We start from the raw sequence: 15,256 nt of genomic DNA on the forward strand, positions 1-15,256 counted from the left end.
TATATTGTATGATTTAGTGATATTGTATGATTTAGTGAAAATTATGTTTTCTATCCCCACCCCATTTGTGTAATTCACCTCCTCAAAATGATTTCTGGCCACCAGTTTGTGATCATTCACAAGATTCACCTCCCCACCCCCCCCAATAAAAAATGACAGAAATAAGCAGGCGAGCTGACAGAGTAAGATCAGAAAATGGCACCAAGGAGGAGGTCCAGGAACTGTAGAGCGGCATGAGAAACATTTTAAAGAGATTCGCACAGCAAGTGAACTGAAAATGCTTCCCCAAAAGAATTGCTAAAGTGAAACCGTTTTCAGAAAAGAATTGCTAAAGAAGAGGATTCATTTGCAATGTTTTTAGGCTGAAAATAAAATGTTTTGGGGAAGTGGTTAAGAGCAGGTGCACTCTAATCTGAAGGTTTGATTCCCCGCTGTGCCACTTGACCTGTGGAGGCTTATCTGGTGAACCAGATTAGCTTGTGCACTCCAACACATGCCAACTGGGTGACCTTGGGCTAGCCACAGTTCCTCTCAGCTCTCTCAGCCCCACCTACCTCATAGGGTGTTTGTTGCGAGGTGGGGGAAGGGAAAGGAGATTGTAAGCCCCTTTGAGTCTCCTAACAGGAGAAAAAGGGGGATATAAATTCAAACTCTTCTTCTCTTCTTGGGGGGGAGGGGGGGAAACCATGCAGAGCTCCCCAGAAGAAACATTTTATTTCCTGCCTCAAAACGGTTTATTTCAGTTGTGCAGAAAGGGTCAAGGTGAGCTAGATTAATGGTTTGGCTCAGATTCAGATAGCTTCAATGTGTGCAGCAATGAAAAAGACTAGGATGGCTTTGCCTAAAGGTTGATTTGCAGTCTGTACCTCAGCGTAATTACTTGGAATTGAGTCCCACTTCATTAATTACTGAACTTGTAATAAGACTCACTGGCGTATAAATATATTTAGGACCGCAGCTCGACTCATTTGCGCTTACTTTAAAACTCTGCAAGTTTTAAATTAACTTAGTTTAAAACTCTACGAGTTTTAATTGAACTTAGTTTAAAGCTCTGCAAGTTTTAATTATGGAAAAAATGTAGTTTCAAGAGGAGAGCAAAGTGAATGAGGAAAACCGCAGCTGATCTAACAGCATAGGAATTTCAGGTTAGCGTCATGGTCCAACGCGGTGACAGTGAAGACTCCTCAGCTGGCAGTAGAAGATCAACAGGGAAATTGAGGATCATGGGAGGTGCAGCCGATAGTTGACTTAGAGCAGTGATGGCAAACCTTTTCGAGACCGAGTGCCCAAATTGCAACCCAAAACCCACTTATTTATTGCAAAGTGCCAACGCAGCAATTTAACCTGAATAACCCCCTCGAGCAAGGGCCAGCCTGCTGTAGCCCCCACCAAGTCCCACATCTGCCACTCTGTGCCTCTCTAGCATCTCTGCCACCTCGCCCCCCCCCCCCGGGTAGCAGCCACCTGGAGCACAGGCACCAGGCCCACCAGCCGAGTCCTCTCTGCTCGCTGAGGTGCACGCACATCAAGTCCAGTGGCCCAGTCCAACCTAGATGTGTGTGTGTGTGTGGCCGATTTCAAGACAAACTCTGTTTGCGCGTCCCCACAGAGAGGGCTCTGAATGCCACCTCTGGCACCCGTGCCATAGGTTCGCCACCACTGACTTAGAGGCACTTCCCACCCCTGACTCTGAGGCGGCCAGGACAGTCCAGCCACCCAGCCCTGGCTTTCCAGGGTCACCAGCCTCCTTGAAATTCCTTAGAAAGAGACTGAGGAAAGAACGACAGGCCCAAAGATGCAGAGCACACTTGGTTGCTCAGCACACGCTGCAAGCTGACAGCGGAGACTAGTGGTGTAGCTGGTAAGAGCAGGTGCACTCTGATCTGGAGGAACCGGGTTTGATTCTCTACTCTGCCGCTTGAGTTGTGGAGGCTTGTCTGGGGAATTCAGATTAGCCTGTACACTCCCACACACGCCAGCTGGGTGACCTTGGGCTAGTCACAGCTTTTCGGAGCTCTCTCAGCCCCACCCGCCTCACAGGGTGTTTGTTGTGAGGGGTGGGAGGGCAAGGAGATTGTAAGCCCCTTTGAGTCTCCTATAGGACAGAAAGGGGGGATATAAATCCAAACTCTTCTTCTTCTTCTTCTTTGCAGGAGAGGCAGGCTGTATGCATGAGTTCTAAGGTTTGATTCCCCACTCCTCCACCTGAGTGGCAGAAGGCTTATCTGGTGAAACAGATGTGTTTCCACACTCCTACATTCCTGCCGGGTGACCTTGGGCTAGTCACAGTTCTCTCTGAACTCTCTCAGCCCCACCTACCTCACAATGTGTTTGTTGTGAGGAGAAGGGAAAGGAGCTTGTAAACCTCCTTGAGTCTCCTTACAGGAGAGAAAATCCAAACGCTTCTTCTTCTATTGCTGTTGGCAGTAGAGTATAGGACACACAATAGTGGGTATAAATTATGGGCAGAAAGATACTGGCTGGCCATTAGGATTTTTTTAATTACTGAGAGAGTAGTTCAGCAGAGGAATCAGCTACCTTTGCAGGAGAGGCAGGCTATATGCATGAGTTCTAATCTGGAGAACCAGGTTTGATTCCCCACTCCTCCACCTGAGTGGCAGAGGCTTACCTGGTGAATCAGATGTGTTTCCACACTCCTACATTCCTGCTGGGTGACCTTGGGCTAGTCACAGTTCTCTCTGAACTCTCTCAGCCCCACCTACCTCCCAAGGTGTCTGTTGTGGGGAGAGGAAGAGAAAGGAGCTTGTAAGCCACCTTGAGTCTCCTTACAGAAGAGAAAGGTGGGGTATAAATCCAAACTCCCCCTCCTTCCTCCTTTTTTCCTTTTTCTCTTCTTCTTCTTCCTCCTCTTCTTCCTCCTCCTCCTCTTCTTCTTCCTCTTCTTCCTCCTCCTCCTCCTTGGTGGCTTTAAAGCCTCCTGGAAGGAAGTACTGGGTGTGGATGCAGTTAGTTCAACGAATTCTAACCCTGCTGTCACCCTCCTGATTGATTCCTGGAACTTTAACCCTTGGACTGTATTACTGGCTGCTGTAAATTCTTTGGCTTCCTCGACCTGGACTGTTTGGCTATCCTTGTGGGATTCCCTCTGGACTGTTCAACCAATGAGAGTTGAGTGAGAGATGCTGCAACCGGATACCAGAAGTTGGCAGGCAGCCAGGACAGTTCGACCAGGAAGTTTGGGATGAGAATTTATCCGGCACACACTTGCCTTCTTAGAATATTCTTAGAATTGGAATTGACCAAAGATAGCTAGAGGTTCTCTTTTTTTTAATGTTATTGGAGAGATTGGAGAGCATCTTGCAGAGTTATGGATTTTCTGTCAAGGCATGGGGAGAAATTTACATAATTATCACAGTCTTACCTTCATAGGGAAGACATATTACTCTGCATCGGTTTTACATTGTTAATACTCTGTCTAGAATTTATTTTTCAAATTCTGTGATTCAAATAAGTTAGTCAGCTTTTTAAAATTTTACTGGACTTGTGATTTCTAGTTGTGATTGTGCTTTGGGAGAGGGGTCTTTGGAGGTGTGTGTGTGTGTGGGGGGTCTTGTTATTATGGTCCATGGGGGATAATGGGAACCCTGAGACCTCTACTTAAACTTTGTATAGGGACCTTGGAGAAGTGTTTGAAGGGTAGCATGACTTTTAGAATACTGAGGCTTCAGTATTCTGCAAAGCTGCTTGTCCCTTTGAGAAGTTCAGAATAAATGGTGCATTCACAAAATTGTGCTTCTCAAAATGCTGAATTATGTATCAGATTCTTCATCCCGCAATCCACGTTGCAATTGCAGGCTTGTAGTGTGCATACAATTCTGATGGGATTACAGCAAGGGAAGCTTTGACGTTTTATAAAATATGGCAGGACAGTAGTCATGGAAGTGTCATGATGACATTTGTACAGCCCCGTTTGCTGGAGAGCCATTGTGGTGGTGTAGGTAAGAGCAGTGGGGCCTTTCCCCACTTTTCCCTCAGCCGCCGTACTGCGCGCAATTCCCAGCGCGTGGCATCCCTGGGCGGGGTCATCAAAAGGCACCCTTTGCAAGAGCGCCAAGGGATGCCTCGCGCTGAGGGGGCGTGACAGCGGCAGCGTTGGGGCGGCTGCGCTGTCGCCGCCCCTCTAGTGGGGAGTGCCGGGGGAGCCCGCGCTACTCTCCTCAAGTAGCACGGGGCTTAAGGTAAGTGGGGAAAGGCCCGTGGACTCTAATCTGGCGGACTGGGTTATTTTCCCCACTCCTCCACTTGAGGTCTGCTGGGTGACCTTGAGCCAGTCACAGTTCTCTCAGAACTCTCCCAAGGGGAGGGGAAGGGAAGACACTTGTGAGCTGCTTTGAGAGTCCTTGTGGTAGAGAAAAGTGGGATATAAAAACCAATTCTTCTTCAGTAACCAAAAGTTCCCTATTGTGTGTGTGTTAATGGTTTCATGTAGGGATGTGCACCTACATAAAAATCGTATTTTTCATGTTCCTGTTCGGGGAAGGGCGCAAATATTGGTATTCCAATTTACTTGGCTCCCTTAATGCCGTTTCAGTCTTCGTGTTTGTGTTTTTCTTCCAGAATTTTCTGAAAGAGAATGTTCCGCAGCTTCATCTTTTTGTCCCTTTTAACAAGCAGTGGTGAATAAAGGGGTGATGAAAAGAGCCAGGGAGAAGGGAGAGGATCCAACTGCTCAAAGCTTTTGGCTGAGAAATGATCCTTTTATGTCAGATTTCCCCCCAATGCAGATGTACAATCACAAATATCTAATGGGCTTAAATGTCAAATCAACACTGTTTGAAGCACTGAGCCAAACTTGGCTTTGGATGCATCTTCTATGCCATTCTGATATTTTTTCCTTTTTTCCCCCAGGTCGTCATGGCGATGGAGCCTATTGGCCGGTTGACACAAATTTGATTGACAGAAGCAGCCTTAATGGTAAATAATATGGCCTAAAAACAATTCCCTACAAAGTTGGTTCCATTACTGCTGATTGTTTCACCAGGGCATTGATTTCTGTCTTCTCACTTCTGTCTCCCCGATTGAATACCCCTTAGAATCACTGGGTTATCTGATACAACTGGCTTTACCTTTTTGAAGATCCTTGGGCAACTTAGAAGAAGAAGAAGAGTTGGATTTATATCCTCCCTTTCTTTCTTGTAAGGAGACTCAAAGGGGCTTACAAACTCCTTGCCCTTCCCCCTTCACAACAAACACCCTGTGATGTAGGTGGGGCTGAGACAGCTCAGAAGAACTGTGACTAGCCCAAGGTCACCCAGCTGGTGTGTGTTGGAGTGCACAGGCTAATCTGAATTCCCCAGATAAGCCTCCACAGCTCAAGTGGCAGAGCAGGGAATCAAACCCGGTTCCTCCAGATTAGAGTATATCTGCTCTTAACCACTACGCCAGTGCTGCTCCTTAGCATAAAAAGTGCTCTTAATGACTAGAGGGTGAAGTTGGATGAGTGGTGAGTCACAGCAAGTCACACCGAAAAGGCCCTAGAATCCCCTTCAGTGTCATACATGGATGTAGGTAAGGGGGGATTCTCGGGTTTGAAACCCCCCCATTCATGTCCGAAGCTCCGCCCCACCGTTTGTGGGTTTTAAAAACATTTTAGTGCTTTTTTGGTTTTTGGCCTGCAGGGGGCGCATTGTTTGGGTTAACAGCACCAAACTTTCAGGGATTGTTTGGGGGATTCTCCTGATGATACTACCCAGGTTTGGTGAGGTTTGGTTCTGGGGGTCCAAAATTATGGACTCCCAAAGGGGGTGCCCCCATCCTCCATTGTTTCCAATGGGAGCTAATAGAAGATGGGGGCTACACTTTTGAGGTGTTGGCGTAGGACTTGAAAAACCCAGGTTCAAATACCAACTTACACACCTCATGGAAGCTTGCTGTGTCACCTTGCTGTGTCACACAGTCTCAATCTTGACCCTGGCAAGTATTTGGATGGGAGACCTCTAAGGGATACCAGGGGCATGCTGTGGAGGCAGGCAGTGGCAAACCTTCTCTGAACATCTCTTGCCTTGGAAACGGTTCAGAACAGTCGTAAGTCAGGTGTGGCTTGACAGAACCTCCCCCAAAACAACCTCTCAGTTCGTGGACCTCATAACTGCCAGCTGATAGATGATGTAGGCCATTCTTGGGCAGCCTGCTGTATCATGTGGGGGCAGAGCAACTCCAGGAACACTTTAATGATATGTATCTTCCCTTCCCCCATTTTCAGCTCTACTTATTTGAGAGAGGCAGTATCCCTCCTCCAGTGGTAACTCGCCAGTGCCCCCTCCAAGAGACGCCATGGAAACTAGTCAAAGAACAGGAATCTAAAGAAGCGGGTAGCAGACCAAATGATTAATTTTTTTTGGTCCTGGCCCCAACCTGCTGGAATGCCCCCCCCCAATCTGCTAGAACCCTCTGTCCTACAAGATCCAGTCCCTACAGGACCTGATGGGGGGCGGGGGGGGGAGAGGTATAGTCGCACATGAGGATGTTTTATCTCTGTTGAAAACTCCTTGGAGCTGTTAATCCTGTGTCTTGCGCTTGTAATGGCAAATGTTATCTTCAGGACCATGGATAGTTCTGAGGTAGAGAAATTGCTGCAGTGGGTTGGAGTGTGAATTATACCTACACTGTATTTGGTGAGTACTTCAAAAGAAAGTATTTCAGCCTTCTGTGGTTTTATGGGTTTTTGTTAGGGTGTTTGTGTGTGCATATGGAGAGAGGGCCTCTGACAGAAGATTTGTGGACAAGGAGGGGCCGCTGGCCAACTGGTTCTTTAGAGTTCTCAAGGTGCCTTATCTGGGACACTGACTTGGCCCCTTTGGATTGCATCACGGGCTTGATTCCCAGCTCTGCCACCTGAGCTGTGGAGGCTTATCTGCGGAATTCAGATTAGCCTGTACACTCCCACACATGCCAGCTGGGTGACCTTGGGCTAGTCACAGCTTCTCGGAGCTCTCTCAGCCCCACCTACCTCACAGGGTGTTTGTTGTGAGGGGGGAAGGGCAAGGAGATTGTCAGCCCCTTTGAGTCTCCTACAGGAGAGAAAGGGGGGATATAAATCCAAACTCTTCTTCTTCTTCTTCCTTAATGGTAAGAACCTTGATCATTCTGTGAATTCACTAGAATGATGAGCTTCTTTTTATGTGGCATCTTGCAGATTGGGATCTAAGTCCATAAGCAGGTGCCGTATGCATGCAGTTATAATGCCCACATACCACCCAGAGCTGGGCACACAGTGATGGAAAATGCCACCAAGTCACAGCTGACTTATGGCAACCCTGTAAGTTTTCAAGTGAAGATATTAACTTAAGTGGTTTGCCATTGTTTGACTCTATATAGCAACCCTTTGTGATGCTCCATGCAAGTACTAACTGGCACCAACCCTGGCTTTTCTATTGGGTCACCAAAATATCTTCAGAACATATGCGAGTTGAGTTGTTCCTAAACCTGCCTCACAGGCCTCAGCCAGGTTCAGTCTTATGCAGTGACTGATAATTGAGTAAATCTATTTCAGCTTTTGGGGGGTTGCCCTCAAAAGCCAAATAGATTGGCTCCAAAAAAATAGCCAAATGCATTTTGGTCTTTCTGCTTTCCTTGCAGTCTGTGGGGTTGGGAGACTTCCAGTCCAGCAGGAGCAGCAGTGACATAGGAGGTTAAGCGCTCGTGTATCTAATCTGGAGGAACCGGGTTTGATTCCCCGCTCTGCTGCCTCAGCTGTGGAGGCTTCTCTGGGGAATTCAGATTCGCCTGTGCACTCCCACACACGCCAGCTGGGTGATTTTGGGCTAGTCACAGCTTCTCGGAGCTCTCTCAGCCCCACCTACCTCACAGATGTTTGTTGTGAGGGGGGAAGGGCAAGGAGATTGTCAGCCCCTTTGAGTCTCCTGCAGGAGAGAAAGGGGGGATATAAATCCAAACTCCTCTTCTTCTTCTTCTCGCTTGTGAAGCCCGTTCCAACTTCGCAAGCAGGGAGGAGACCTTGCGCAGCTGAACGCAGGGGTCAGCTCAAACTATTTTGAAATACATCAATGAACATATAAACTATACATACAATGGACAACAGCAACAACAATTCGAGACCCCCACATACACTCATGCACAAAAAGGGAGAGAGATTCTCTGAACCAATGTATACACAACAAGTCTCTACCATGAGAACATCATATTCAATGAATTGCGCACAGTTGTGGGGTGAACAAATTGGCTGGTGGCCAATCTCCGATGGAGGTGGTCATATTGACTCTCATGGTAGAGACTTGTTGTGTATACATTGGTTCAGAGAATCTCTCTCCCTTTTTGTGCATGAGTGTATGTGGGGTCTCGAATTACTGTTGTTGTTGTCCATTGTATGTATAGTTTATATGCTCATCGATGTATTTTAAAATGTTTATATTAAACATGGAGTTTTTAATTCTGTATTAGAGCCAGACAGGGGATTTGCTGTTTATGACTGACATTTATACTGTCTCAGGTTTTGTTTTGTGTTGCACTGTCAGCTCAAACTATCCCTGTATTTAGCTGTGCAGGGCTTATATTTTTCAGGTTCATCTTTAACATTTTTGGAAAAGGTGAAAAAGACAACACAAAAAAATATTGGCTTTTGGGGGCTTTTTTTGAAAATTTTCTGGTCTTTTAACGTCAAACTGAAAATTACTACAACATAAACGTTGATCAATCCTAGTCATACCTGACTTATTGCAACCCCCAGCAAAGGACTTCCGAGGCATATGAAAAACAGATCTGGTTTGCCATGACCTTCCTCCACCATCTTCTTGTTGATCTTCCGCTCAAGCATCAACCTTGCTTGACTGCCCAGATCTGACAAGATCCAGCTATGCCATGCCACCTTCTCTTCAGATGGTGGGCTTTATACCCCTGATATATTGTGTCCTTTGATCCTTTGCTGGTTTAACCACAGGAATCAGGGCTGCTGTGCTGGTGTGATATCCTGACTGAACATGGCAGATCAAAAAGTACCAATTGTTATGGCTGTCACAGCTCCCTGAGCAAATTACTTATTTAGCAGCAGTGGCCTAGTGGTTAAGAGCAGGTGTACTCTAACCTGGAGGAACCGGGTTTGATTCCCCACTGAGCTGTGGAGGCTTATCTGAAGAATTCAGATTAGCCTATGCACTCCAACACATGCCAGATGGGTGACCTTGGGCTAGTCACAGTTCTTCTGAGCTCTCTCAGTCCTACCTACCTCACAGGGTGTCAGGCATAGCTGGGTCAAACTGTGCCTAGTGCGCAGTCTATATTTTCCACCCCCTAATGCCCCCACGTAGCACCCCACCCTCCCCCACGGCGCCCCCCTTCCCACACGTATCTTAATTTCTTTCCTTTTCCTACAATTTTTTCAGGCTGAAAAAAAAGGCCTATTCACATTTCAGGCTTAAAAACAGCCTGATGGGAACTATACTTACCAGGAGCCCCAAGGTCTCCTGGGAACTGTAGTTCCTCAGGCCATTTTTAGCCCGTACTGTGAACAGGCCTTTTTTTCAGCCTGAAAAAGTTCTAGGAAAAGGAAAGGAACTAAGGTAAGTGTGAGAAGGGGGTGGGGTTGCCGTGGGGGAAGGGGAGGGGCCTGGGGGGAATTTTCCACGCTCCTCCAGGCATGCACATGGTGCACTCCCTCGCCCCCTTGTAGCTGCGCTGCTACAGGGTGTTTGTTGTGAGTGGGGAATGGAAAGGAGATTGTAAGCCCCTTTGAGTCTCCTACAGGAGAGAAAGGGGGATATAAATCCAAACTCTTCCTCTTCTTCTACTACTACTATTTCAAGGTTCATAGGATCAGTTAGATCAGTTTCATAGCCTCACATTTTTTAGCCATTTTAGTGAGAAATCTGGACAAAGCTTTCCAGAGGGATTTGACCTAGTAAGCTTACTGAAGAAATGGGTATCAAAGGTATTATCCAGCGGAAACCCACAGTATATTTACAGTCCATTGTCATGTGAGGGTCTCATTGGAATCACCAGAGCAAAGTAGCTTCCCTGGGAAAAAAAAAGCTGCAGGAGATTAAGGAGGGAAATGGAATAGATAATTGAGAAAAATTAATTATCTCTTGGCAGCTTCTACCATGACCGAGTTGTTGTTATACGTAGGGGAGGTTTATCAGATATAAACGGCAGAGCCAGGAAATTGCACTTCACTAAGGAGCAGGTTCTGTTTTTTGTGTCTGTTTCCCCTCCACCCCAAATCAATTCTGACCTACTCTGAAGTCAGGAGACGTATAATATTTTCTGCCCTTTGGGACCAGCCCAATTACTAATGGAGCATTTAAGGAAGCATTTAAGGAAGTATCTCACTTGGCTTGAAAGCTCCTTGTTTAATGTCACCATAATTCCTCTGAAACTTGATGGCACTTGTAGAAATGTGGAGCTGGAAGGGACCTCAAGGGTCATCTAGTCCAACCCCTTGAACAGTACAGGAAATTCACAACTACCTACTTGTATAGATATGAAACTTCTGCTTATTCTATATAATCGTAGCAGTCCATCAAGATTTGGATCTGAGGCAAGAGGTTTGCCTCTAACGTCAGAAGCCAGCAGGTGTATTTCTGGGGTTTGGTTTAATGATCTGTACATTTTCAGAAAATCCTGGAAAGCCTATATAGATATTATTGGCTTTTTCAGGGGCTGTTGAAAATTTCCAAGTCTGGTGGACCCAAATCTGCAAAATACCAATGATTGGGTGGGGTTTGCTCGCCCCTATCATAGGTTGCAGATACAACACTAACGTGATATAAAAACAATGCTCTTGAATAGTTAATGTTGACATTGAATACAAAATTATAGCATTCCGAATCAGTAGCCAAAATATGATCTGAAGAATGAAGAAGAAGAAGAAGAAGAAGAAGAAGAAGAAGAAGAAGAAGAGGAAGAAGAGGAAGAAGAAGAAGAAGAAGAAGAAGAAGAAGAAGAAGAAGAAGAAGAAGAAGAAGAAGAAGAAGAAGAAGAAGAAGAAGAAGAAGAGTTGGATTTATATCCCTCCTTTCTCAAAGGGGCTTACAAACTCCTTTCCCTTCCCCCCTCACAACAAACACCTTGTAAGGTAGGTGAGGCTAAGAGAGCTCAGAAGAACTGTGACTAGCCCAAGGTCACCCAACTGCAGTGTGTGGGAGTGTACAGGCTAATCTGAATCCCCCAGAGAAGCCTCCACAGCTCAAGCGGCAGATCGGGGAATCAAACCCGGTTCCTCCAGTTTAGAGTACACCTGCTCTTAACCACTTCGCCACTGCTAAGGATTAAAAAAGAAAAAAGGCTAAAAGCCCATTTTGATGCACCTCACAACTTCCTCTGGTATGGAAGAGCTCTTCTGCCTTTCCATAATATACAAATTGGGAAAATCCACACAAAACCTCTCCCTGTTCCCTGGAGTGCGGCGCATCCTCACCCTAACTCCTCAGCATGTTACCTAAAGCCAAGCTGGAAAATACAAAATTAGTACAAGTCACTCCCTTGATTATATATGACTAATTATCCTCTGGACCACAAGATGAAGAACACGCACCACATTCTGTCTCTTTTATTAAAAGCTATAGTTAGCAGTGGATGAATGACTTTTCTTTTGTGCGTTCGGCAGGCGAGCCAGAGATGGTATCTTTGAATCAGTGCTGTTTAATTAGGTCTCCGCATTGTTTGGTACCTGAGAATTTTCTTTATCAGAACCTGAGTAGACAAGAGGTCTTGGCTGTGGATATCATACTGCATCATTAGTGACAGATGCAGTGCTCCATGTGTTCATTTGAGATGTAACCTTTAAAGTAGGTATCCCCGGATTCAAAATGACTTTGTTTTCAAGGAAATCAGCCAAGATGCCTTTAATGCTTCCATTACCGCTGTTTTTAAAGGGATTTTAGTACTCATTTTTAAAATTGATGGAGCCTGAATAATTTGTAATTTATTTACATGTAGTTAGTTTTTGCTCCCTTGTCTGGTTGTATTGCAGTGGAATTTTATGCTGTACGCCGCCCAGAGCCCCCCGGGGATACGGCAGTATAGAAAACCAAATAATAAAATAAATAAATAAATAAATAAATGCTCAATCTGTGGTAAAAAGAGCAGGAATAGTTACCATATAAGAAGCAGAATAATCACTGCTTTATCTGATTTATGTTGTTCGCCGCCCTGAGCCCTATTGGGAAGGACCGGATATAAAATTAAAAATAAATAAATAAATAAATAAATATAATCATAGCATAATAATCTGATAGGATATATTTTGATGTCCAATTGTTTGCCTTGATCTATTGTCTGAAACAAAAAGTGTTCCCTGGGTCAAGTCTGATATATCCCTGTGATGTTTGAGAAGAGAATGCTTTTGAATGAAGGGGGCTAAAGCGATATAGATTAATATAACATACTTTGTGGCAGATTGTGAGCTGACGTTTCTAACAGGCACTCAAATTAGCCAACAGACTGGAGGTTCATTATCCCTTAAACACCAGCAGGCAGGGAAGTAAAAATCAGTCTCGTCTGTTTTCTTATCATTCAGAGAGAATGTTAATAATCTAATGAGCCTCCCCAAATCCTAGGTAATGGCCATTACCGTGTTTCCCTGAATATAAGACAGTGTCTTATATTAATTTTTGCTCCCAAAGATGCGCTATGTCTTATTTTCAGGGGATGTCTTATTTTTCTGTGTTCTGTTCGTCGGGCATGCTTCCAAACAAAAACTTTGCTATGTCTTACTTTCAGGGGATGCCTTGTATTTCGCACTTCAGCAAAATCTCTACTGTGTCTTATTTTTTGGGGATGTCTTATATTAGGGGAAACAGGGTAGTACCAAATAGCGAACGAGTGCCTGACTTGAAATGGCTTCAGTCTCTTCTTGTTTGTTGCGCTGTGTGATGCATCCAAACATAAATCCCCCCAAGTTTTACGATGCCATTCTGAAACCCTGCCTACTCTTTGAGGTGGAATTCACATGCCCGTGGCAGGCATTAAATTGTATCTCTTTTTATGGGTAGTTTCTTAAAAAAGGATGAGCGGAGTAAATTTGTGACGGTGGAACGTCGAGCAGTTTGTCTTTTGTGCATCAAGTAAGTAGGATATTTGCCATAAACCATGACCTTTTGTCGCTCATGTCACAGATCTGTTTCTGCAGCATTAAACATCCAAATGACTTGTGGGGAATTTTTTTACCCTAGGTTGGAAACTTTGGCTTCTTTCTGAAATATCTGCCAACTCTCTCTGTTGCTCCTCCATGGGATGTCTCCTGGCCCAAACCCCTGGCAGGGTGTAGTGGTTAAGAGCAGGTGGATTCTAATCTAGAGAACCGGGTTTGATTCCCCACTCGTCCACCTGAGTGGCGGGGTCTTATCTGGTGAACCAGATGTGTTTCCGCACTCCTACATTCCTGCTGGATTAGTTACAGTTCTTTAGAACACTCTCAGCCCCACCTACATCACAAGGTGTCTGTTGTGGGGAAAGGAAAGGGGTTTGTAAGCTACCTCGAGTCTCCTTACAGGAGAGAAAGGTGGGTATAAATCCAAACTACTACTCCTCCTCCTTCATTAAAATGCATGATTGGATGTTGGAAATAACATGTTGTATGGTGGGGGTCTGGGATGGACCCCTATGGTGGCCCACTTCCTAATGTCCCTGTAAGATGCCCCCACTGACCTCAGGACCAAGAGGAAGGGGCAGGGGCAAAGTGAGTTGGAACTACACCCAGGGAAGGAGGGAGGAGGCAAGGGATTTATAAATCTAAGGATAAGCCAGGCTTGATTTCATCATGAAAAAATGGAACTTTGATCTTTGTTCAGAAGTATCACAAAAGCATGGTTTACTTGTACCTGTGACTCAGTTCAGATGTCCCATGAAATTATGCTTTAATTACATTAACTTTTAAATGACTTTCAGATGAACAGTGGGCTGCAAATTCTCTCTCAGTTGGTGCAAACTGGGATTAAATTGATGTTTAGATTTCAGGAAGGTTGGCTGGGGGTGAGGGGAAGAGAAAGACTTCTATGTACTCACATATCTTCAAGCAAGAGATGCAGAACGATATAGTCCCAGAGGTGGAATCCAGCAGGTTCTCACAGGTTCCCGAGAGTAGGTTACTAATTATTTGTGTGTGCCGAGAGGGGTTACTAATTGGTGATTTTGCCACGTGATTTTTGCTTTAGTTACACCCCTCCTCTCAGCAGTAGCGCGCAGAACTTGAAGCAGTCTAGTAGGAGGTGCACCAGCGTGCGTGGCAGCCTGCGCCTGCGTGCATTCGTTTCCCGCCCAAGGACCGGTGCAGCAGCTGCGTCCTTGCCACAGCCCCGCCCAGGAATGCCCAGCCATGCCCCCATCGTGCCCCGCCCAGCCCCATTGGCACTACGCCACAGTTTGAATCCCACCACCATGGGAACCTGTCACTAAAATTTTTGGATCCCACCACTGTATAGTCCAGCCTGATCTTGTGAAAACTTGGAAGCCAAGTAGTGTCAATACTTGGAAGGAAGACCTCCAAGGAAGACTCTGTGTAGGAAGGCAACGGCAAACCACCTTTGTTTCTCATTTGCCCTAAAAACCCCTTGTTGGGGTTGCCAAATGTTAGTTGTGACTTAAATGGCATATACTTAGGTAGTTGATCTCCCTGCCCAGACCTGGATGTCCCAAACTAGTTTGATCTCATCAGATCTCAGGAGCCAAGCATGGTTGGCCATGGTTTGTACTTGGACAGGAAACTACCAAGGAAGGCTGTGCAGAGGAAGCCAATGGCAAACCACCTCTGCTTAATCACTGGCCTTGAAAATCCCACCATGGATTGCTGTAAGTCAGCTGCAACTTGGTGGCACTTTACATGCACATTCCCAAACAAACGTTATGGGAAATTGGGATTTGATCCAAGGTTTCCTAAGGCCAATCCAGCCTTCAGTTTTACACTCCATGCATTGTGGAAGAAGATGGGGGAGGACCAAATGGAGTGAGAAGCCATAAGAACATAAGAACTAGCCTGCTGGATCAGACCAGAGTCCATCTAGTCCAGCACTCTGCTACTTGCAGTGGCCCACCAGGTGCCTTTGGGAGCTCACATGCAGGATGTGAAAGCAATGGCCTTCTGCTGCTGCTGCTGCTGCTGCTGCTGAGCACCTGGTTTGCTAAGGCATTTGCAATCTGAGATCAAGGAGGATCAAGATTGGTAGCCATAGATTGACTTCTCCTCCATGAAGCAAGGTCATTTCCATGCTGCATTTGGTGAAGTGAATCTGGTCCTCATTAGTCTTCATTAGCGGATAATAGCTGTGTCTTCTCTAGCAAAGAT

General features: G+C 45.7%; 1 protein-coding gene across 1 annotated transcript in view; it reads left to right on the forward strand.

Moving 5' to 3' along the window:
• The window catches only part of DCC (DCC netrin 1 receptor), a 456,614-nt gene that overhangs the window by 367,295 nt on the left and 74,063 nt on the right, over positions 1 to 15,256 (forward strand). Inside the window, exon 16 of the mRNA XM_048503204.1 lies at positions 4,870 to 4,935. Within this exon, the coding sequence (XP_048359161.1) occupies positions 4,870 to 4,935 (66 nt within the window). The remainder of the gene's footprint in view (positions 1 to 4,869; positions 4,936 to 15,256) is intronic.

This window comes from Sphaerodactylus townsendi, linkage group LG07 (genome assembly GCF_021028975.2).
Source record: "Sphaerodactylus townsendi isolate TG3544 linkage group LG07, MPM_Stown_v2.3, whole genome shotgun sequence".
Classification (NCBI taxonomy): domain Eukaryota; kingdom Metazoa; phylum Chordata; class Lepidosauria; order Squamata; family Sphaerodactylidae; genus Sphaerodactylus; species Sphaerodactylus townsendi.